This window comes from Hetaerina americana, unplaced genomic scaffold (assembly GCF_022747635.1).
Source record: "Hetaerina americana unplaced genomic scaffold, ioHetAmer1.1.p SCAF_10, whole genome shotgun sequence".
Taxonomy (NCBI): domain Eukaryota; kingdom Metazoa; phylum Arthropoda; class Insecta; order Odonata; family Calopterygidae; genus Hetaerina; species Hetaerina americana.
Genome location: NW_027286070.1, coordinates 74,385,103 through 74,409,797, shown reverse-complemented (window position 1 = coordinate 74,409,797; position 24,695 = coordinate 74,385,103). Strand labels below are relative to the sequence as shown.

At 36.6% G+C, this 24,695-nt stretch overlaps 1 protein-coding gene across 1 annotated transcript in view; it reads left to right on the top strand.

Moving 5' to 3' along the window:
• Nipped-A (Transcription-associated protein Nipped-A) overlaps window positions 1–24,695 on the top strand; it is a 132,535-nt gene that overhangs the window by 67,296 nt on the left and 40,544 nt on the right. The window contains exons 34-51 of the mRNA XM_071598887.1: window positions 408–678; window positions 3,235–3,440; window positions 4,283–4,528; window positions 6,419–6,685; window positions 7,707–7,878; window positions 9,111–9,316; window positions 9,424–9,694; window positions 11,749–11,922; window positions 12,212–12,360; window positions 12,869–13,038; window positions 13,547–13,785; window positions 13,875–14,038; window positions 15,584–15,907; window positions 16,092–16,222; window positions 17,184–17,397; window positions 17,964–18,241; window positions 20,569–20,740; window positions 23,593–23,760. Coding sequence (XP_071454988.1) covers window positions 408–678; window positions 3,235–3,440; window positions 4,283–4,528; window positions 6,419–6,685; window positions 7,707–7,878; window positions 9,111–9,316; window positions 9,424–9,694; window positions 11,749–11,922; window positions 12,212–12,360; window positions 12,869–13,038; window positions 13,547–13,785; window positions 13,875–14,038; window positions 15,584–15,907; window positions 16,092–16,222; window positions 17,184–17,397; window positions 17,964–18,241; window positions 20,569–20,740; window positions 23,593–23,760 — 3,822 coding nt within the window. The remainder of the gene's footprint in view (window positions 1–407; window positions 679–3,234; window positions 3,441–4,282; window positions 4,529–6,418; window positions 6,686–7,706; window positions 7,879–9,110; window positions 9,317–9,423; window positions 9,695–11,748; window positions 11,923–12,211; window positions 12,361–12,868; window positions 13,039–13,546; window positions 13,786–13,874; window positions 14,039–15,583; window positions 15,908–16,091; window positions 16,223–17,183; window positions 17,398–17,963; window positions 18,242–20,568; window positions 20,741–23,592; window positions 23,761–24,695) is intronic.

Here is a 24,695-nt window from a genome sequence, read left to right as displayed (position 1 = left end):
CAAAAAGATGAATCTTTCATGTGCAAGGAACTAAAACCTTATTTTTCAATTAGGAATTATTCACGTGGATTTTCATGAATTTAAAATGTGTTTTCTCCTCGAGAATACAACTCTCACAAATTTTATCTATATATTCCAAGCAGAATGAAACTTGAAAGCATTATATTGTACGTTGAAAGGTATTCCAGTGCTCAATTTTCATTTCCGTAAGGAATAGAAAAATGAAGTCATCCTATGTCTTTCATTAATTCATTTAGTGTGTGCTGGTTTTTGCACCTCATCAATGCTGCCGATCCATCCGTGTGAAACCACCAATAATCTACGAACTTTATTTATATCATATTCTATGATAAATAAGCATTTAAAATACAAGTGGATGTTCTTAAACTTTGATGTTAATTTTTCAGGTCATAGACCCAGAGAATCCATTTGGTACAGCTGACTCAGTGAGGATCCTGTTGCTGCAGTTCTCATGTCTGCTTGTTGAGCAGGCATCACCGCACATTCATGACGCTGCTAACAAGAGACAAGGGAGCAAACTTCGTCGACTGATGACATTCGCATGGCCCTGTCTTCTTGGGAAAAATTGTGTGGATCCAGCCACTCGTTACCACGGGCACTTGCTACTCTCTCATATCATTGCTAAGTTTGCTATCCACAAGCGAATTGTACTACAAGGTAAGAGCTATAAATGGCACCTTCTGGTCTTCTTCTTTTAGCGTGTATTGCATAGCTGGCAGCACATAATAAATACATTTTAAACATGCAAGAGACCAGAATAATTAGACTGGAAGTGTCTGAGTTTGAAATAATTTAACTTATAAAAACTTTCTTACAGTACCATGTTTAACCATTCAGATTTCAATAGGTTTTTATCAACCCGTAAAAGTAGCAGGCAATTTCATAATTAATTTTTTCCCCCTCGTTTAGGATTTCCATACTCGCTTCTGCAAGCATTTAATCGAGCATAAAAAGATGAATGAATGAATCTCTCTGTCGGCATGAATCAATGTACTGTTGACTTCCATCCACTGGCCCTACTCCTCATATCAACATAACTACAATTTTCGGAGCAGATATTGAAAAATCATTTTTTTTCATTAGTATTTTTATCTATGCTTGCTTCCAATGAAGTGGGCCTAGTACATGTATCATTCTGCTTCTTGACCGGCACCCAGATTCTCTTTCATCATTACTCCCAGAAGGGGACCCTGTATAGAGTCCGCAATATACTAGTGCTTTCATAGTTCCTTTTGCATTTAAGGCAGTACCTCAGTGCATTTTATATTTGTTCACTTTGCATCATTGCTCCATCTTTTCATGATATGTTTATTTCCATGAACTATGGCTGTGTTATAACTTAAGCAATAATGGGAAATGGTGTCATGAAGTTTTCCCTTTATTGGCTATACTAGGGTGTTTGCATTCTGATTGCATTTCATTACAAACAACTGCAAATACTAGAATGTAACAAACAGGGAAACCTCTACTGGTGAAAACCTAAGGTAGTGTTGAGTTTATCCCAGCAAATGCCTACTACAACTACAGTTAAAATTCAATCACTCCAGAATCATTTCATGTATCGAGTCCATTCTATTTTTAATTTAAAATTCTATTATTTCTCTCAATTTCATTCCCTAACTATATCTATGATTACTTAACAGTGTTTAGGTTAGGTGGAATCTGATATGTACATACATATGGTTTTCTGTTGTGTCATATGTGGGTCATTTAATAAATACTTAAGAAGAAATAAAGAAACGCAATTATTTTGAATGGATTTTTTTTTGTTTTTCAACAAAATCTCCATTTAGCTCAGTACACTTCTCCCAACATTTCTCCAACTTTTTAAGACATTCAAAAGGTATGATTTCGGAGTGTCCTCGAACTAGGCATCTGTGTTAACAATGAGCTCCTCCATTGAATTCAATAGTTTTCTGTCCAGATAATGTGTCAATTATGGAAATAAAAAAGGTCACTGAAGCCAAATATGGTGACCAAGGTGGATGTAGTGATAACTCAAACTTAAAAGGACTTTTTTAAATTTCTTTGTTCAACCTCTGCATTAACAACGCATGATGCCATCCATTTATTGTTTGTCCTTTTGCAAGTAATTGATGAAGGTGATTCCGCACGCATCCCAAAATCCCTGGTTGTCAACTCATCAGTCAATTTCACTGTCTTTGCCTTCTTCAGAGCCCTTAGAAACCCATTGTTTTGACTGTTCCTTTGTATCTTGAGTGTATCTGTTTTCTCTGCAGTTATGTATTGACACAGAAACTTTACAAACAGTATTGCAAAAGGAAACAATCTAGCCAGCCTCTGTTTGCATTTATTCTCCGTTAAAAGCAAATGTGGCGAGGAACATCTTACCAAGTTTTTTTTTCACAACCAATTTTTCCTACAAAATTGAAAAACTGTACCTTTTGATATGCCTGTAGCCTCTACTAATTCACGAACTTTGATTCAACGATCACCTCCTCCCCTGGATGTTCCAAATATATTAGGCAATTTTGGAAACTCATTCATCCAATGGTAAACAGTACCAAACAGAAGCAGATGTGCCAGGAACTTCTTCCAACTTTGCTTTGATCTCTTTCAGTGATAAGCCTTTTAAATAGAAGTTTATTCACAGTGCAGAACTCTATTTTTCCCATATTTCTAAATAAACAAAAGTTTGTTACTTTAATCAACTATGACAATGAAACCACATGATGGATATGCCTGAAACTTTAACATCAGTCTATTGAAATATGAGGTTTACTACAAGCAAACCTCTTTTCTTAATATTAGAACCATCTCTTGGATTTCCTTAGGAAGAAGACAAGGGCTTTTCTAAGGCTACAGGTGAATTTTCATGTCATAATTATTTTAGTTTCAGTTTGTCTATTGTTCAGAGGTAGAGTCGATGAAGATGATTCAATTCTACTGGAAGATGCACGTACTTAATTAGATGCACTGATGGTATTTAGAATGACAGGACTAACATTTTGATCTTATTAATTTATCAAGGTCTTACTTATTTATTTAATTTTAATTTTCTTATTAATATATCTTTAAGAAATGATTCAGTTAGTGCCAAAAGAATAGAAACTAGCCCCCTACCTTGATGTGTGGATTTCACAAGCCGTTGGGCTTGGTGCTGGGCGAGCTGTACCCACACTAATTAAGCCTGCAATTGGGTTGATAACTGTGATTCATTTTACATATAACATACGAAATTCCTTCTTCCAGTTTTCCATGGTCTGCTGAAGGCTCATGCTGTTGAAGCACGCAATGTTGTACGTCAAGCCCTGGAAATATTGACACCATCAGTGCCTGTTAGAATGGAGGATGGAAATACAATGCTCACTCATTGGACCAAGAAAATAATAGTTGAAGAGGGTCATACCATTGGACAGTTATTTCATATTTTGCAACTTGTAGTGAGACATTATAAGGTATTGTGTGGAGCTAACTATATTTGCACCCTTAAATGTAACTACTTTCTATTTAAGTATGTACAGTGAATACTTGTTATCATGTTTTAGAAGGGACTCAGTACTCTGAATGTCTTAACTTGTCAAATGTTATACCTGGATTAATCTTTTATGGCAATTTGGAATCATAATGGTAGGTAGCCTAAAATAAGGGTTGGTAAGTTTTGATTTTATAACTGATCACCCTGTAGCCCATTGTAATTAATGGATTGGAATTTTCAGGAGCAAATATGCTAACAAGTAAAATATGCTACCAAGGCTAGTCCTGATGAGAATCTCTTGCAATTTTGATTCCTTATTTTATTGAAAATTGTTCTTTCACATAATTTAAAGCTATACATTTTCTGTCACATTCTGCTCACTACAGTGAAACATTTGACAACAATTTGGTTATAAATTTCCTATCAACACGTTAAAATATTCTATTTCTATGTCTAGAGTACTTTAAATTTTTTTGAATTATGTTCACATGTGTATATATTTAATGCAAATATAATCACAAAGGTAGGAGGTGGTCGAACAGGAAATAATTATTACCGTGGCAATTTTTAAGATGAGCCTCTCCAGCCTTTCTTTAATGTAGTCCAATTTTCCGGTATTAATTAATTAAAATTTGGCAATTTTCCACAAAATGAGATTTATTACAACTGTTTTTGATGTAACTATATCATCATCGCCAGATGATGATGTCATTACATTGAAACTGGTAGCAATAAATCTTATTTTATGGAAAATTTCCAAATTTTAATTAATCATGATATTCCACCATGTCACGCCTGAAATGTCTCTTTTTATGTTTTCAGGTATATTATCCCGTCAGGCATCATTTGGTTCAGCACATGGTGGCTTCCATCCAGCGCTTAGGATTTTCACCTTCAGGATCTCTTGAGCACCGTAAACTTGCAGTGGAATTGGCCGAAGTCATTGTTAAATGGGAGCTGCAGAGGATAAAGGATGAAACAATGACGACAACAGCTACAACCGTTACTGCATCTGCATCTCCGTGTGAGGCCTCACCAACTTCCATCTCATCTTACCACCATGATCATGTTAGTGAGAAATTTGTTACCCTGGAGTGCGGAATGATAGCGTATTTGGGTTGTCATGATTGAATCTCAAGCATTTTGCTTAGCCAAAAAAAATATTTTATAATTTTAATCTTGAAGCATAGTTATAGTTTCATTTGATGAATACGTTTAGTTGGCAAATGAGTTAATTATTGTTGAATGACTTGCTTTTACAAGGTCAACTTAATTCAACAAATAAACCTGCCTCGATTGATCCATAGTTACGTTTTGTGGGATAAACATACGGTTCAGCTGTGTACTGTTTTAAGTCTGTAAGGCTTCATGAACGAAGCAGAAACCAACAGTTAGGAGAAATAAGTTTTTTTTAAATTTGGATTTTACTGGCAAAGAGGGCATTTATAATTTGATTGTCATGATTTCTGACTCTCTAACCAGTGAAATACTGCAAAGTTGAAACTTAAGTGGCTTTTTAATTTTAAAGCCATTTAGGCAAACCTTGTCTTATGAAAATAATATCTTTGCTTTCTACAAAATAAACTTTATTCGTCGACTAGTTTCGTAACACTGTAACATCATCAGGACTAGTGGTACAATATACATTTTTCACCACCACCACTAGTCCTGATGATGTTACAAGTGTTATGAAACTAGTCGACAAATAAAGTTTATTTTGTAGAAAGCAAAGATATTATTTTTCCTAAGTTAAAAATGGAATTCTACAAAGTTCTACAAAGCCTCAACCATTCAGTGCATCAAACCTTGTCTTATATTTATGCTTTTACTGCCTTGCTGCTCCATTATACAGTCCCAACCATAATATACACTCTTCACTACCAGCTGGCAGCCTATTTTATCTTCAGCGAATTGATAACTATTTTCTGATGTAAGTATACAGTGGCTGATGATTATGATGAATTGCTGCCAATCAATTGAAACTTTAGTGAACAATGTTCTTAGGAATCTAAGAATAAACCTAATTCTAGTAAGAATTAATAAAGAAAAGAAACAGTCAGTCTTGATTAATTCTCTATTGCTTGTGAAATATGTTAAAAAGGTGACATTGAGTTTAGGTTCGATTCCCTTAAAAAATAAAACTATGCTGGAGATTCAGGATTTAAAGGTCAAAAAAACTAGTATTTCTATTGAAGATTCGGTTTCAATTTAATTTCAGATCCATTCATATCGATAGCCTAATAATTAATCAGCTCTATATTTATTGTTGCATTGTATTAACCATCCAAGTAGTGCAACAACATGCTGTAATTCCATTAATCGTTCACCAAGTTTGAAAGGATATGTACTTGATGATCATATGGGCAACAAAGATTTAGTTTGAAATAGCAGTGACATGTTTCTTTCGCTGATCCCCATTTTACTCAGGAATAATACCAAACAAGGCTCCCCTCTAATTTTACTCTGGAATGGTTCCAGATACGCTGGAACAGTTAGTTTCTAGATGCAGCACCTTTGTTTCAAGAATTACAATATTGTAACAATACAAGAATTACAATATTGTATTGTTTGCTTTGGATGAAAATCGGGCTAAATGTTAGGATAAATTGCTGTTTGATTGTGAAATTAAAAAATATAATCCAGCTACAGTCCTTCAAGATTGGTGGAAACAGGTCCCTGCTTCGTTTAATTTTGTTAAGCCTGAAAGTTGCTGAACTTGGCCTCCATGGCAACACTCTCCCACCACCTTTCTTTGCTGCCGTTCCCACCCACTCCACTTAGTCTGCTGTTCAACTAACTCATTCCTTTCCATCCCATTCACTTCTTTTCTTTCTACCCCACCTGACTGTAGCATAAATAAAAGAGTGATGTCAAATTTCAGTTTCTCTTCTATCTCTCAAATCAAAATATTTCGTTCCTCGAGTCCTTAGATTTAACCCCTTTCTCTATCATCTGCAGGCTCTTGGCTCTCCAGCAATGGTGACGACTGGAATGAAAAGGCCTTCGATCGAGGATCCCGGTGATGGCCCGCCCCGCAAAAGACACACTTCGGGGCAGACATTGGGAGGCCCGGGTGGTGGCAGTGGGAGCAACTCTCAAATGGTTGGAGCCAGTACATCACTGTCCCAGGTGGTGGCGCAGCAAAAAGTTGATGGCAGTGCTCGCCCAATCGAGAGGGCACATGCCGATGCCGTTCTCAACTTTCTTTTCCGCCTAGCTTGCATGGTATGTAATTTGTAAATGGTTAATACTGAGCCATGTCCCTTCTCTTGTTTGCTTTACTCTTTTAATTAAGTGCCATATTTTCCCACCCTTAAGATGCACTTTGTTTAATTCAAAATGTGCTCTAAAATCTACAATTTTGACCTAAAAGCACAAGTCAATTCGCTGGAAAAATATTCCCTATTAAGTATTTTTTCCTGCTTGTGGCGTAGAATGTGGTTGCCATTATTACTTTTTATTTATTTATTTATTTTATTTATTCAGTATAAGTCCGAAAACAGCACATTCTGGCCTTTACATCGAACTTTAAACAACGATAACAATGGACACATTTACAAACACCCAAGCCCTAGATGGAGGAAAACTCACCCAGGTGGGAATCGAACCCGCGACCCTTGGAATGGCAGACGAGGACGTTACCCCACCGCCACCGGGGTCGGCTTATTACAAATGTTGATTATATCACTGATTTGAGTCAGTAGTAAGCAACAATGTTACCCTTAAAATAATTTGATCATTTCCCCCCGACATGTATTTTTTATGACTTAAGACCCAATTAATCAAGGTGCACCTAATAAGCCAGGAAACATGGTACATACTCTTGGAATTTATCTGCCAGCATGGTAATTTTATTTGAGAGAAACATTGTTTTTTAATGGTTTTTTTTTTCTTTTTAATTTCAAAAAAGAACACTGCCTTTTCAAATGGGAATTTCATTAGTTAGCGATTGAATTTTAATTGGCTACATTAGTCATATGTATATTTTTTGTAACTCTCAAAAGATTCTTGAATTATTCAAACCAAATTTGAATTGTGCAACGATTGTAGTTTTGTATTTCATGATTTTTTCTGTAATTAATACCATATTTTCTGGCAAGAAAGTGTTTGTTTTTGTGTAGCCCTATCTGTGGTCCATAATAAGTGTAATCTATTTTCACTTATGTTTTGTAGCGCATGATAAGTTTTCTTTTACAGATACTTTGGGCATTATGATAATAAATTGTATTGACATTATTTGTCACAGGTAAATGATGCCAATGCCACGGTGGGTTCGCCAGGAGAGCTTCTGTCCAGAAGATGTGTTGCATTATTAAAGGCTGCCCTTAAACCAGAAGTTTGGCCTGCTCCGCAGTGTGATATTAAACTTGCATGGCTTGACAAACTATTTGCTGCGGTTGAATCTGCCACTGGATCTGGTAAGTCAAATTCACTTTGGACCTTAAACGGGAAACAGTGACCGCATTAGTAGCTTTGATATTGATATTTCAAGGCAAGTTTTCCTGACCAGGTTTCATTCGCGAGGCTCAAGACAATCGCATTTTGTATGGTATGGTTAGTTTACTTGTTGTAATTACTTTTAGGTAATCCTGTTGGCATAATGGTGAATTTGAATTACAAATTTGGAAATAAAAGTGTGATTTGGTTTATGTATACCCTTATTTGAAATATATCCCAAACTTCAGGCCATTGCCATGGTCTAGTATGATTGTGAAATCAAGGGATGTGATTTGGCCTGTGACCAAAGTCCCCTAGTATAATGGCTAACGGGGATTAGGATGGCGCGGTGGCTTATGTAGTTGCTTCCCACCCAGAGGGCCTGAGTTTGATTCTCAGAGGTGGCAGATATTTTTCAGTGGTATCCCGATCGCTACTTGAGGTGCTTTGTTGAGAGCACTAGGAGCGGGTACGCCAGTTGTCAGAAGGGATATTAAACTGTTTGACCCCTTGGTGCCTTTTGTGTAGAGCAGGCTAATGCCGACGCCATGTTTCTCTCCACCCTTCATCCTTTCCCATCCATCATTAATGGCGCAAATGACCCCAGCTGTCGGTCGACTCCCCCTAAAAACTACTACCCAACCCCATGGCTCACAATCGGCCTGAGATTAGAGTATTTTGTTAGTTTTTTGGTGATTCAAGACTATCAAACACAAGCTAGCACTTTTGAACGCATTATTTTTGAGTGGATGCATTGACTGTTTCGAATCTTGGTATATTTTGTGAAATGAGTGGTGCACAATCTGCACTGTTTTATGAAAAGTAAAAAAATGAAAGTAATGAAAGGCATTGAAGAAATAGAGAATCATATTCAGGGCAAGAGTAATGTTCAAAATCCTACAAAAGGATTTTGGGGAAGAGCAAGGGTGCACTACGTAGAATTAATAAGGACAAAAGAGCCTTTAGTCTTATCATATCACAAAAGTATGTGTGTGGGGAAAATTTTTTGGTGGAAGTCCCCCAGGAATGAACTTCACAATTTGGAGTAGTATTTAATCACTTATCTTTTGCTAAACTTATTTGACAGCCAAAGCCAAATAATTATCACTTTAGTGTCTTGTGTATAAAAAGTATAGGGGCATAATTTTTGCTTGTTATATGTGTTGAATATGTATTTTCTAATTTTGATAGTGTATTCTCCTTGTGCAAATAGGAGGAAGCGGTGGAGTTGGAGGAATGGCTGGCATGAGTGGTGGATTTGCTTCTTTGGGTGGGAGTCAGCCTAACTACGCTAACATATGCACAGCATTAGATCTCCTCACTTTCTTAGTATCTGTTCTTCGAAAGGAGCAAATTCTTGTCACATTCCGTCCTCTTCAAAGGGGAATCTCAGCATGTATGACATGTCCTAATTTGAAGGTTGGTATATGAGAGAACTGAACAAAACTACAAATGTTGATTACTTTCATTATGTCTTTTGAGTTGTATTGCCTGTCATTGTAACCTTTTTAACATAATCTTTGCAGGTTATCAAGTTGGTTCATGGCCTTCTCACGAGGCTAATGAGTATATTCCCCACCGAAGCAACAAATTCTCCTGTGGCCTCTCGATTTGAAGAGCTTGAATGTTTGTATGCTTGTGTGAACAAGGTTGTGTTAGAAGGACTAAGTAGTTATGAAAAGAGTCCATCTGGAGGTAGTATATCTGGAAGTGCATCCTCTTCAGCTGCAAATACCTCTGGAAGTGCTGTCACTGCCATGTCAGTAGGAGCGGGTCAAGGTGGCGTCTCGTCATTAGGTTAGTGTTATTTTGTGTTTTGTTGATGTCCTACTGCAGCTGGAGCAGCCATAATCATTTCCATGCTCCCTTGCGTGAATGGATGGAACGTGAATGGATATTTGATGAATGCAAAGAGAGGCGATGAAAATTATATAGTTCATTCAGTTACCTCATATCACTCAAACCAGGAAGGGAAGTTTTGGTGAACTATGCATAAAGGTCATTGACTGTTTTCATGAAAAATTTGTTTCCACTTTGGATGCAGCATCCAGTTATAGAAGTAATCGGAAGGGAAATCTGATTTCATGGAGAGAGACTACACATTTTATGATGAATATTGACAAATTAAACTACACACTTAAATGATAAATATTGAATTCCATAAATATTGAATAAAACAGGAATGTACTATTTATTGGGGGTTTAAGGTGTTTGTAAGATGTGGGTGGGGCAGTGTGCCAAATTTGGGAGCAGTATTCTACAATTAGCGAAGTACAGGTTAAGGAAGAGCAGTCAAATCTGAGACTTCCCTGTATTGATAAATTAAACCCACTAATGTCAACCTTTAAGAACAGCTTTAAATATGTTCATGAATAATGAGCTCACTGTCAAGGTAATGGTCAAATGTTTTCGAGTGGTGACCATTGGAAGAACTTAAACTGAAATTTGGTAATCAGGTGCTCGAGGAGGTTTATAGGGAATCAAAGGAAAGAGTGGAAGATTTTGATTGATTTATTTGAATGCACCAATCATTGTATCAATTAACTGCGGAATCTAGAGCATGTGCATTTTAGTGCTGTAATCATTAGCATTAACTTGTTTGTTAATGTTTTCGATCATTGGCATGGAGAAGAATTTTATGTATTGTGGAAGAAAATATATAAACCAAACCATCCATGTACATTGCAAATAAAGTGTACTGTCGCAGGGATTGCAGGAATTCCATCAATTATAGGCCTTGGTTGAAAATGATGTCAAAACTGTGAGAAATTTTCCATGAATTTGTTAATGATTCATATCAATGCAACAATTTCAGAGTGTAAAAATCATTCGCCTTGACTGGGATTCGAACCCAGATCCCTCAATATCAGGTCGAGTGCTTTATCCAGTTAAGCTACCGAGGCGTCCTTTTAAACTCTGAAAATTTGGGGCAAATTTTCAGAGTCCCAAAATTTCAGAGTTTAAGAGGACGCCTCGGTAGCTTAAGTGGCTAAAGCACTCGACCGGATATTGAGGGATCTGGGTTCGAATCCCAGTCAAGGCGAATGATTTTTACACTCTGAAATTGTTGCATTGATATGAATCATTAGCGGATGACTCCGTTAAAAAGTTAATGTTGCGGTATCTCCCGCAGTTTCTTTGGAATGATTCATATGTTGGAAAAGCAGTAACAGATGATTGACTCGTTTGAAAGATTTTTAAAACTCAATGAAGCAGACGTCCAGTTGAGCAGAGCGCTCGATTTTATTTTGGGGTGGGATGGAGAGGTTGCTTCAAGTCAATATCATCCAGGAAGAAAACCTCTTCGTAAATGCAAGAAAGAATACAGCTTAAATTAATGGGTAATAAACTTGCAAAGAGTAGATTCTGAAGACTTATAAGCCTTATCTATTTAGTTAATCCTCTAAAATTTTCAAATGATAATGCTCTTCGTGTTCACATGGTGCTGAGTTTGACAACTGAGTCGATTTCTAAATTGTGTCATGTACTCTGTGTATTTTGTAATCATTTTTACGTGGGAGTGTATTGAGTGAGTGTGCATCAGGGTGGATGTCTCGCATATGAGTACAAGCTTTCAATTTGTATGTGAGTTGTCACATTACACATAGTTTGCAGTTATGCTTAGGTTATTATTGATATAAAATGTTTTTTCAAATATTACTTGAAGTATCAAAACTTGACGATAGTGATTCATATTTGGAGAAACTACATTTTATTTTCAGTTTAATAATGGACGTAAGTCTTTTAAGTTCCTCCATTCACTATTATTATTTTTGCATTCTAACATCCTGCTCCCATGGACATCCTAATTACCCACCGTTTAACGAACTTTCCATTATTTTCCTGTGCAGCTGGTGGGGGTAGTGCTAATGCACCTTCCTCCCTCTTTGGAACTCTCATGGTGCTCAAGGCTGCGTGTGCTCACAACCCGTGTTATATAGATCGGCTTATCACTTCCTTCATGAGGGTGCTGCAGAGAATGACGAGGGAGCATCTTAGTCCAGGAGGAGCGGATTCCAGTCTAGGTGATTTAGTTTGCCAAATTATTTGCTTTCATTTGGCTCCGCATAAATGATTTAATTATTGAGAAATATATTGATCTAACGCTGCAAGTACCACATTTTTCTCATCTTATTCAATGCTTGTGTTTGCATCCTTTGCTGCTGTTGCTGTCAGTGTCAGTTGGATGACTATATCTCATTCCCAAGTTATTTAAGGAGCTTCTAAATATTATATCTAAATGATGACATATTAATGATATCATAATGATCATTAAGGATATAGTTGATTTCATGTGAATGGATTTTTTTCTAGCCAATGAACTTCTTGTGCTAAGCCTTGATCTAGTGAAAAACAGGGTTGGTGTAATGGGTGTTGAGATGAGGAAGGCATTCATTGGAAATATATTAGTTGGCCTCATTGAAAAGACTCCTGATGTGAAGGTTATGAAGACAATCATTAAGGTGAGACCATGTATTTTTTTATAGTTATTATTTTTCCCATTATTTTTTCCTTTCTAATGAATAATTTGAAATGAATGTCTAATGGCAACCAAGTCTGAGGTAATAAGTTTATTCTGCAAAAGAGAGAACTAATATTCCAGTCATGCCACTAACTTTCAGCTGTTGTCTAATGCCAAAACAACAATAGAAGCCCTACTTCATATTTTGAGGAGGATTTTTTATCAGAAATAGCCCATTATAATTTTTTTAAAATGAATATTTAGTTTTTATTTTGCCTGTTATCCATTTGTAAGTTTTGGTAATCTTGACCCACTAGCAATATTATTTGAAGGGCCAAAGATATAATGCAATATTAGTAGTTCAAAGTAATAAAATATTTGCAGGAAATTAATCATCGTGATGTACTAGTTAAGTAAAATGTATATATATATGATTTTATTCTAATGGAGCATTATGTGAACATATGAACTTTTTGACTGAAAATATGTATACCCTTCTTCCTCAACAGATGTTAGAAGAATGGATGAAGAACAAGAATCCCATAGCAGTCAATCAAGGACCGAGTCTTAGAGAGAAATCAATTCTTCTAGTCAAACTGATGCAATACGTTGAGAAAAGATTCCCAGATGATCTTGAATTAAATGCTCAATTTCTGGAAATAGTAAATTTTGTGTACAGGTGGGAACTGTTAATATAAATTGTATATATATTGTTATAATTTTAATGTTCTGTATGTTCTTATTTTTAATAGTATAAACAACATAATTACTTGTCCAAAAATCTCAAATCTTGATAAAGACCTGGCCTTAAATATTTAATTTTTAGGTAAACGGGATAATGCAAACTGATTTCCTGTAACACAGCGTGCCATCTTTGATAGCCTTAACCTTCCTGCTCCCATGCCCTTCCAAACCACTCCTTCCCAATGTCCGTATTAATTTTTGATAGTGACAAAATAGTCATAATTGGTAATTATTATTTTGAAGCGTAAGGTTTTAGACCTATGGGATATAGTGAAAATCATTGTCTAAACTACTATTAGCAAACCTACTTATCCATTTCATTGATGATAAATTGGAAAACAAGTTGTCTTTTAGTTATTTTCATTGTAATGAGCCATATTCAATTGTGTCAAGAGAAAGTTATGTCAGAACTGATCACTTCTCATATTTTTTTTTAAAATCAGGGATGATACATTGAAGGCAACAGAACTCACGTCAAAACTGGAACCAGCTTTTCTAGCGGGACTCCGCTGTGTACAGCCATCAATTAGAGCCAAGTTCTTTGAAGTATTTGATAATAGCATGAGGCGCCGCTTGTATGACAGGCTTTTATATATAGTCTGCTCCCAAAATTGGGAATCCATGGGTGCCCACTTCTGGATAAAGCAATGCATTGAACTTGTTCTTGTAACATGTGTGCCAAGTGAGTAGTGTTTTATGTCATTGTTACTTTCTGTAGATGCATTCTTTTTTCTCTTTTGATGTCTTGTTAATTTTTTTAATTGTTCACAGATATTCCAATCCAGATATCTTGTGCTAACAATACTCTTCCTGGGATCTGTTCTGTCATAAAATTTGCTGATTCAACCGAAAAGGCCAATTTTGTAGTGTATACCACGCTAAAAGAAGAACCGCCAGAGGCTCCCAATGAAGCTGCTGATGCACCAGAAAAAGAGGTGAGATGGGAAATAATAATTAATTCTTCCTTTCGTGTATTTTGTCAGGTTCATTTACATCTTGTGTTAAAATATAAAATCTTTTGATTATGAGCCGTGTTGTGATTTGGTTTCTAATATGACGTGCGAACCATAATATGCCGGAATTTATGAGTCTTCCATTGAGGAATTAATGAATATCCTGAAGATGCATAAAGCACAATTGGAGATTTTTTTCATTGAGACAGTTACCCTGAGAATATACCCTAGATATCCCTGAATTCTATGTGATTAAAAATATTCAACCCATGTCAGTATAGAAGGTATTGGCAAGCAGTTTCAACATGCAGTGGTTTCCAGTTACTTTTGCAACCAGTAAAACTGATGATGCGTCTAAGTGTAGCTGTCGCCATCAGGCGCCAGAAGGCGAAGTCTTGTCAATGGAACCATTGTTCTTTCCCTCCATTGCCATTCTTTTCAGTTCAGTGTAGGTTGTTACTTTCATAGTACTTTTAAGATCATCTATAAATTTCTTTGTCGGCCTTTCTCTTCCTTTTTTCCTATTATTTTCCCTTCCCATTATATTTTCCAGGAAGTTGTTATGTCTGGGAACATGTCCAACAAATTTCACCTACCTTTTTTCTCCATCTCTTTTACTGAATTCTTTCCCTCTTTAATTGCTCTCAGTACTTCTATGTTGCCTTTCTTGTCTGTCCGTTGTGCTCTTGTTATTATTCTCCAAATCCACATTTTTTATTGATTCCAACCGAGCCTTGTCCCTCTTTCACCATGTCCAAGTTTCGCATCCATATAATAATGTACTCAAAATCAACAAATTTGGCAAAGGATTTTTTAATAATAATGTTTGGTATTAATAGTAATGTAAATAATGAATTGGCCCGAATAGATTTGTGGATATATAAAAATGAAAGGCCGAACTATTCATCCTAATGCAGGCTAGGCAATAAGAGTATCATATTTACATGCATACTTTCACAATCATAGTAGCACTGTAATTAGCATAGTGGCTAATTACAAAGTATAAAATTCACATTGTTTATTGGTTATTAATTATAGTTTCTTGGATGTTTTTAGGTGTTGCTAAACAGCTGGTCACCTTTAAAAACAGGGTAAAATATTATCTAATGTTCTTTATATGTATCCATTGGGAGAATATGGGTGTTCTGTGTGATAGTTTCTTACCCTGACTTTAACTAGGCTTATGGCTAACAATGATCCATTGTTGATGCTCTTTAGATGGACCTGTAATTTATGATGGATGTACTATATGTGCATATGTGATGGCTGAGGTTTAAGCCACTGCATCCATTGTAAATAAAAAACATTATTAAGTGTACCCAATAATGGCTGTATTGAATTCCTGATATTTATGCCAGATGTATTTTTAAAGCTCAAGAAAAGTTGGAGGTTATGACTTTATATTTCAGTCTAATTATCAAGTTTGGGCTCTACATCTATGTTAAAGTTATTATAAAGCATTGTTACTAATACCATCACTGTTATTATAAAGCATTGTTACTAATACCATCCCTAACTTCATAACAGGATGAGAATGTTTTGGATTTGGAGCTGTCATCTGTGGTGGATGGTGCCCAAGGAACTACTTCAAGTGGTCCTGGAATGGTGTCAACTTCAAGGAAGTCATCTAATGGCACTGTAGACATGCCTGGGGGGACTACAAATGCTGCATGTTTGCAGCAATTAGTTGCTAGACAATCAAAGTTCATCGAGAGTGCGAAGGAAGTTCGCTCATTACAGTTGCTCCTAGCTGCAGCTCAGCTTTGCCATATGGATTCACATCTTGCAGAGCAGGTGTGGATTGCTCTTCTCCCACGCGTTTGGAAGATATTATCTGAAAAGCAGCAAATGGTGAGTGTTCAGAGATTTTATAGTGGAGGGAACTTGTGCCTTGCGTGCAAGTCACCATGGAGCTTTACAATTTATTTTTGAGAAGTGTATGATAATACGTATTTAAATAATAATTTTCTCTGTGGTGGTAGCAATCCTGGTTATTTAACCCATGTCACCATATGGCTCAATTTCATTTTTTTAGGGTCTCACTAGTGAAATAGTGCCTTTCCTGTGCAGTGGCGCCCATGTTGTACAAAAAGATTGTCACCCTAGTGCCCTCAATGTGTTTGTTGAGGCTCTAGCTCAGTGCTCTCCTCCTATCCCCATAAAACCGTAAGTGCCTTCATTTTTCTATTCATATTCAGTTGAGTCTCAATGTTATGGATTTCAGTTGATCATAATATTAACAATTAGCACTCAGTACCATGATTTGAATATGTAAACTGATCATTTATGGCAATATTAGGTACGTACGTGAAGACCAATAGTCCTCACACAACCATTTGCACATCAGTCCTTCAATGTCATTTTGCCAGAGGGTGTTCAGTGGTGATCCTGATTATATTTAGAGATGAATTACTATTAAATCTTGAAATATGAGCACTGTCAAGAAGGTAACCTACATTTCGGTCCAGTGTGGCAGTGTGTAGGGCCAGAGCCGCTTTATCTTGGTGTCTAGATGTCCCTAAACTCAGTACGCATCCTGCTGCGGTGGTCTGTGCAGACTGTGGTTCTTCCACTTTGCCCACTGTGAACTGTTACAATGTGTGCTGCAATTGAAAATCCAGCAAGTTGTGAAATGCAAATTGTGATTAGGTTTTTATGGGCAAAAAACCACAAGCCACTTGAAATCCGTTGGCAACTTTTTGAAGGGTAAAGAGACATAATAATGAGCGAAGGTGGAATAAGGTAGTGTTGCATTCAGTTTTAAATTGGCCACAGCACCAATGTTCATGAAGAGGACTGCAGAGGCTAGCCTAGCCTTGTGACAGATGAACTGACGGATGGTCAGTTCATCTCTCATAGTTCAGAATCCGTAAAAACTGGCTGTATCAAATTTCTGTCATCGCTAGTGGAAATTTTATAATCATTATCCTATGTCTTTCGGGATAGCATTGTTATTTCTGTGGGTATTGTTCCCCTTATTGAATTGTAGATCAACTGGAAAACTACTAACAATGATTCATCATGCATTTTTGTGACTTTGCTTGATTTTAATGACATTCATTTCTAATGTACATGTATTTTGTTTGTATTGGTTTGCAAAATATTCACCTTAAAACTTTATTTGCAGTTGCCTAATGAAATATTTGGGTAAGTCCCATAACCTGTGGCATAGGATGGTGCTCAGCTTGGAGCAATTAGGCTTTGACCCAAATAGTGATGGCTCATTAAACAGTTCTAAGAACAAGAAGGAAACTGGTCCAGGTTCTGTATCTTTAAGCTTAGCTCCTGTATCTTCATTAGATTGTTATGGATTTGAGCCCAGCAATCCGTCCCCAATGCAGGTAAGTTTTCCAATTGTATATTTAAGTTTTCATCTGTGACTGAAGTCTTTAAAGTATGGTGTATGTGTACAATTTATTTACCCAAGTTATTGTTGCCTGCCATAATTATTTGAAAATATAGAAAGAATTGAGTTTTCTCTCTAGTGACTTGAAATAATTGAGAATGAGAATTGAAATGTTTGGGAATTATTTCCAAATATGTACATATTTCCATGTACATATATACGAGGATAATTAGAAAAGTTCACGAGGAGTTCAAAAGTCAAGTTTGGCCTGTGCAAGGCCGATAAAATGAATGCCAAATGCAATCTGTGTTCTTCCCTGTGTTTTTCACATGGATGCCTAACTGAATCTCTTCTGGCAGATTTTCGTTCTGTCTTAACTTGCTGAGGCTCAGGAAGATCTATAGATAAAACCCATAAAAATTTGCTGCATTCTGTGAAAAAGGAATGGGGTATTGTGAATTAATCACATTGAAGGTTCTTTTATATTGAGGAAGGTTTTAATTTGCAAGGTTTTTGCTTGCTTGCGATATTTAAAGTAAGTTTGATGTTTTTGGATTTCAGGAAACTTATGACTCACTCTCCGACCTCTATACATTGCTATGTGAAGAGGATATGTGGGCTGGGCTATGGCAGCGTAGCTGGGGTGGAAGTAATGTCCCACCTCGCTACCGTGAAACAGCAGTAGCATTGGCCTATGAGCAACAAGGATTTTTTGAAAGAGCTCAAACTGCATATGAAGCTGTCATGGCTAAGGCTCGCCAAACCCAAGAGCAAATAAACAATCATTCTGTTATGGGTCTTCAGAGTGAATATTCTTTGTGGGAGAAGCATTGGATGAGGTAAGTGATGCTGCTATTAGTTGGAACCATTCCTAAAATTTGTGTAAGTCACAGTCTATGGGGCAAATAGGATGCTATGTTATGAACTGCAGGGTGAATATTATTTGTCCTCTCATGTTTGGAAGTGTTGAAAGGCCATTCACCCAGTAATTAATGTACTAAGGTTACGAAATCAGTCGATTACTTATCATTCGGTGCTCATTGAAACATTCAGCCAATGGGCCAAAGTTCTAGGATCAAGCTTCCTGTTATAAATGGTGTCGCGTGGTTGGCGGCCGCGATATCATATGTGGGAAACAGAAAGAGAGAGTCATATTCGGCTTGTGCGTCTACTACTTAACCCTTTAAGCAATGGGGCTCAGGCACCGGGGAGTAGGGACGAGGGAGCGGGGCAAGGCGGGCCATCTCTTGGGCGGGCGGGATTCTCTGGTGTCTCGACCGACGGGCCCAGAGACATGGTATCAGATGAGGAATCGGTAAGGAATGGGAATGGGGAAGGGAATGGGGGTCCTGGTTCAGGAGCGTCTCGCTTTATATAGGATTGCGCCTTCGGCGGGAGGGACTTCTGAGTCGCTACATAGAGGCAACATTGTAGCAACAAGAAAAGATGGTAGCGGACATTGTCTTGCCTTGGTTTCTGAGAAACCCGCGCTACATACATTGTCTGGTATGCCTGGGAGAGTTAACCAGTAGTGTGGGTTACCAAGAAACCCACACTACAATGGCCCATGTAGGTACATTAGTTAAGATTCTCATTATTTTCGCTACTTTCATGAAAATTAGTTTACTACAAATGTCTGACAACTAACGTCTGAAAATCAGATAAATAATTGAGGAATGAGACATATTTCAGTTGACCGAAACTTTATATCATTCTCATTTTCCTAGTTATATATTAGCTCAACGAAAACTAGTCTTCGTCTCACCAGTTTATTAATCTTACCACATAACTATAGCTAAACACTGTACTCAGTTTTTATAGGCTGAAATGAATTTGAGATACGTTCAGCGGAAGAGATTTAAAATTATTATCAATGACAATAAAAGCAATGACACCATAGAACGCTCTTCCAAAGTGACGTGTGAAGCAGTTTTTAAACAGAAGAGGAACTACTTCAAATTACATTTTTCAAAATAATTATTGTGAAAAATTCAATACACACAATGTCAATTTATCAAATAGATATCCTTCACATTCATGGACAGTTGGTTCATTCACAGAAAAAACTGCTAAATTGTCCAATCCAACGTTTAACCATAATTAATAATAATAGTTAATAAGATTTCTCTATACACAGAAAACAATCCAAACGACCAAGTCGAGGAATAAATGACGACAGTAGAGAGTAAAAGGCTATTCTATTTTTAAAATAAATAATTGCTCTAGCTTCCTCACACAGTTCTTCTCTTCTGAGAGATGCAACTTTCATGCTATTTGCGTCTTATCATTGTTGGTATCAGCCCGCTGAGTTGCATCTTCAACTTCACGATGAAGAATAAACCAAAAGAGTATTAGGATAACCAAAACCCGTGAGGGAAGACGAAACAACAGTTTAGTCGAAAGCATCCTTCCCATTATGTTGCAAACTCGAGAAGTAAAATTACAGATCCTTGTTCCTCCTAGAAACTTTCATTAAAACCTCAAGCTCCCCCCTCTATCCCGATCCATACACCCAAGACGTCTGGATTACTCCTCGGTGCATAATGGGATATGACTAACTAATTAGTCATTGATAGACAAGTGTGCTTCTGGATTTTCAAAATTTTTTATGTATTGTTAATATTCAGATAATATTTTTGCCCTAAGTGTAATATGCACCTCATATTTTACTTTAACAAGGGTTGTTTTGGTAATGTTTATGAAGAATTGCTGTATTCTGAGTAGTAAAAGTGTTTTTATGATAACCATTGTTATCGTTGACCATTGCATGTGAAATGAATTAATTTGCTGTGATAACAGTTAATCATGAGATCCCACATGGACTGTGCATTTCATGTGAACTAGCATTTCATACTATCCATTTTCATGTTGAGTGGTTTGCACTGCACTAAGGTATTGTCTGGGTATTATGTTTTCACCCATGTTCTTTCTTAATATTTCTAGGAATTCCAATGCCAAAAAATGATTGCTTCATCAAATAGTAACCTGTCATTGTTATCATATTTCTATGTGTTATGCAGTTATGCTCATTGGCTTAACTGAGAATGATAATTACTATATCATCTGCTTTTTAGAAAATAATATAAGATACTTAGTTTGAGTCATGTGAGTTGCTTGCGGGGAAATTGAATGTTCTCTATATTAGAAAAATGATATTCCATTCCAGGTGCTCCAAAGAATTGAATCAATGGGAGCTACTCATGGACTATGGGAACATGAAGGGCTGCAACAATCCATTCCTTGTCCTGGAGAGTTCCTGGCGCCTTCCAAACTGGGTTGCTATGAAGGAAGCATTGTCTCTTGTTGAGCTTAGTTGTCCCAAGGAAATGGCATGGAAGGTCAGTATGGCACATTCAATTCAATTAAAAAGTAATCTACCTATTAAAGATAGGTTTTGTACTCTTTTATCTCTGGTAACCCTTTTTATGTCCTACATATTTTATGGGCTTCCTTTTCTTTGCCACACATTATTTCCTTCTTAGTTTTCTGAACATTATTCCTGCTTTCATGTCATACATAAAGCCTATTTCTCTTTCTTTGTTGTATCTGCACATGTAACATTTTCCTTTCTATGAGAACTGCTCAATAAAAGTGATCCTGTATTTTCTTAGAATATTTTATTGTACTTAAGTTTGATTTTATGTTATATTGTTAGCTTAATATGTAATTTATGCAGTAAACTATTGCTAATCTGGAGTAAATGAGGCTGGCAGTTGTTCAGATTAGTGGAAATCTGGACTATCTGGGGAATTGACAATCCTGATGACATGTGACATTTTCCCTCGTTATTCATATATGCACATACATGACAACAACTTCTAATAATTCCTTATGAAATATTAGGGCACCCATGAATAAAAAGATCTCATTTAAAAATGAAATAAACTGATTAAAATAAAAATGTCACAACATAATAATTATCCATATTCTTAGGTATTACCTCATTTATTTATCTATTGCCATGTATTACGATAAATAATTGATTACCAACCAAGTTTTTTTACATAAATAAATAAAAATTTAATTTAAGAAAAACGCTCTAGTCTCTTTGTTAATATTCTGTTTCAATGACTGCATGGACACCACTGTTTTCTGGCATGTTTAAATTTTACCATCTTCCATGAAATTATATTTATATTAATTCGTTGGTGTTGATAAAATACAGGGTGCGGTGCTTATATATACAAGCAAGGTTTTCCTCGAATGAGATTTCCTCGCTTAGTTAGCGAAGCCTTCCCCAGACTTCTCCAAAGCATTATACATGGCCACAATATCGTAAACATTTAATCTGGGGTACCCAAAGAATCGAACTATTGTGAAATGTAATGCCCAGCACGAACGCTTTCAATAATAGAGGATCTTCAATTGTACTCTACATGTGCACGTGACATCACGGCCATTTTGAGGTTATGACTGTTTACTAGATGCCTATAGCTTTCAAGAACACCAATTGTGACCTCCAGAGGAACTACTATATGGCGGGAAATTCAAATTGAATTTTTTTCCTGATATAAGGGCCGCATCCTCTATAGAAGAATATTGCTGGCGGTGTTGTTTTATGTAGAAAAATGATTTGTTCAGTGACACTTGGAATCCTCTATATTTTATAATATTTATTATAATGCTTTATGCATCTTTAGCATATATCTGGCAGTAGTAATGTGAACTGTTTGAATTTCGAGATAGACAGTGATGGCACAGTACATACAATGCCAATAATGCCTTAAGTTTAAACTACTTCATCTTGTAATTTTTGCATGGTCAGGAATGGTGCACAAATGGATTATAAAATCCTTTACATTGCATGAGGAGAATATAAAATACAATTAATGATCTTTTATATGTGACTTTCATTTGTAAATCACAATTGCAGGGCAAAAAAAGTCTCAATGACCAATTTGAAAAAAGCGTGGATGCTTTCACTAAAACTTATTAAAATTTTTGGGGATCGAGATGGTGCGGGGGCTAACGTACTGGCTTCCCACCCTGAGGGCGCGGGTTCACATCCCGGCGGTGTTGAATATTTTTCAGAGGTATCTCGATCCCTACTTGAGGTGCTTTGTGGAGGGCACTTTGAGTGAGTACGCCGTCCGTCGGACGGGACGTTAAGCCGCGGACCCCTTGGCGTCATTCGTAGAGAGTAGGCTAATGCCGACGCCGGGTTTCTCTCCACCCTTCATCCTTTCCTGTCCTTCCCCTATGGCGCAAATGACCTCAGCTGTCAGTCGCCTCCCCTCAAAACTACTACTACTTATTAAAATTTACTTTGTTGAATTTTAAACCCAGTTAAAGGTTTGGGTTGGCACTAGCCATAATAATGTCTGTAGTTGCTTCTCGTGTCCTGTGAAGTTAGTTGCCCACTTTTACTACTTAATTTGCATTTAGAGTAATAATACATGTAGCAGACCTCACATCGCAAAGGAGGAAAAAAGTGAAAAAATAAATAGTAAAGAGTATCTGGATAAGGGATTGAGCAATAGATACCTGTAATGCCCTTTATTTTTTTAAATCTTGTCTGGTTCTTATTTTTACCCTTATTTAAGTAAGTCTAAAAGTAAAAGCAGGTTCTTTTTTTCAGTTTTCCCCTAACTCTTTGCACTTTTTCTCGAGATCCCTCGAGGAAAAGTGTTAATTACGGGTTTTTATTTTTACATGGTTACTGTATAATGTTTCACAAAGATCGGGGCGTCTATGGAAAGGGGAAAATAAGCTTCTTACTGCCTCTGTTTAGGCTGACTATGTTAAATTATATTTCCTCAACCCATAATGGATTTTTAAGCCACTGTAAAAGTGAAAAAGGAAGGGACTGTAGTAATTGTTCTTTATGTATACATGTTCTTTAAAATAAGTAATCAGGCTCAAAGAAATCATGAGAATAACTTTATACAAGTTGCACACACTAAAGCTTATGCTAATACATGAAATTTCAGTGTGAAAATCATTCTCATAGTCTGGAATTCAAAGCTGAATACTTTGATTCCCAGCCATATGCTTTATTAAGTTACCTAGGTGTCCATTGACACTGTGAATTCCTAAGACTATAAATTACAACATAGGGATATATTTTGCTTCTAAAAGGCATTAGAAAACCCCAAAATGGCTTAAGGAAATATTGTATAATGTACTCAGTCTAACCAGACATCTAATTAATATCCATTTTATGCCTAGCGTATTGCTGATGATATTCCAGGTAAATTTGTACCGAGGGTTCTTGGCCATCTGCAACCAAGAAGACCAGCATTTGAGCATGGTGGAGCGTCACGTGGAAGCAGCGAGTGGATTGTGCATGAGGGAGTGGAGGCGACTCCCCCGCATCGTCTCGCATGCCCACCTTCCACTGCTCCAGGCCGCTCAACAGGTCAACCCTAACATTGTCTCTCTTCTTCATTATTTCAAATGAGCAATGTGCCATTTTGACTTTGGTCCCATTTTTAGAGGATCGTGATCTGGAAAGTTGGGAAGAGCTCATCTAATTCTTGATGCAATAGTATCATTAAAATTATATACTATAAAATAATAGAAATACAATTCTTAGCAATAGGAAGTTGGTCCCTATAAGTCCTTAATATAGAATGCTTGTGAAGAAATTGACCTCTTCAAATTCACTTCAAAGTAACAACTTAATTTTCTCATTATGCTAGCTTTCTACTTTTCCATTATTTGTGCTAAAGAATGCATTGAATGAATTCCGGTTGCACAATGCATTCAAATTATTACACTCAATGTTCTTAAATGGCAGGAAACTGCCCTATTATCTATTGAATTGTTGTCACTTGCACCTTGTACATTCCTTTTAAATGGGAAGTATTTAAAAGTAAAGGAGTAATTTATTTGCTGAAAGAACTATCCTTGCCTTGGGACATGATATCCAAAGAGGGGGTAGTGAAAGTACTACTGTTTTGGGGTACTGAAAGTTTTTGGAGCTGTCTATAATATCCTTTGTCTTTATTTAAAGAAGTTCATTCTCTTAGGAGTTATTAGAAAAACAAAATTCACGCTTTTCCACAGATTTAGTGTATGTTTAAATAAATCTGTGGAAAAGTGCAAATTTTGTTTTTCTTATGTGAGGAACTTTCTCTACATCTCGCCTGAATCTGTTGAATATACTCTTAGGAGTTGCTCAAGTTTTATATGGGATTGATTAAGCTTTTCCAGCATTCATAATTTGGTCAGAAATTTTGATGTTTCTAGGGGCATCTTTCTCCCCAAGGTTCTTTTAACAAAGACCATGCCTCAGGTCATGAGGTTTTGGTGTATCCACCTGTGAGATGCACATGTACCATAGATTATGGC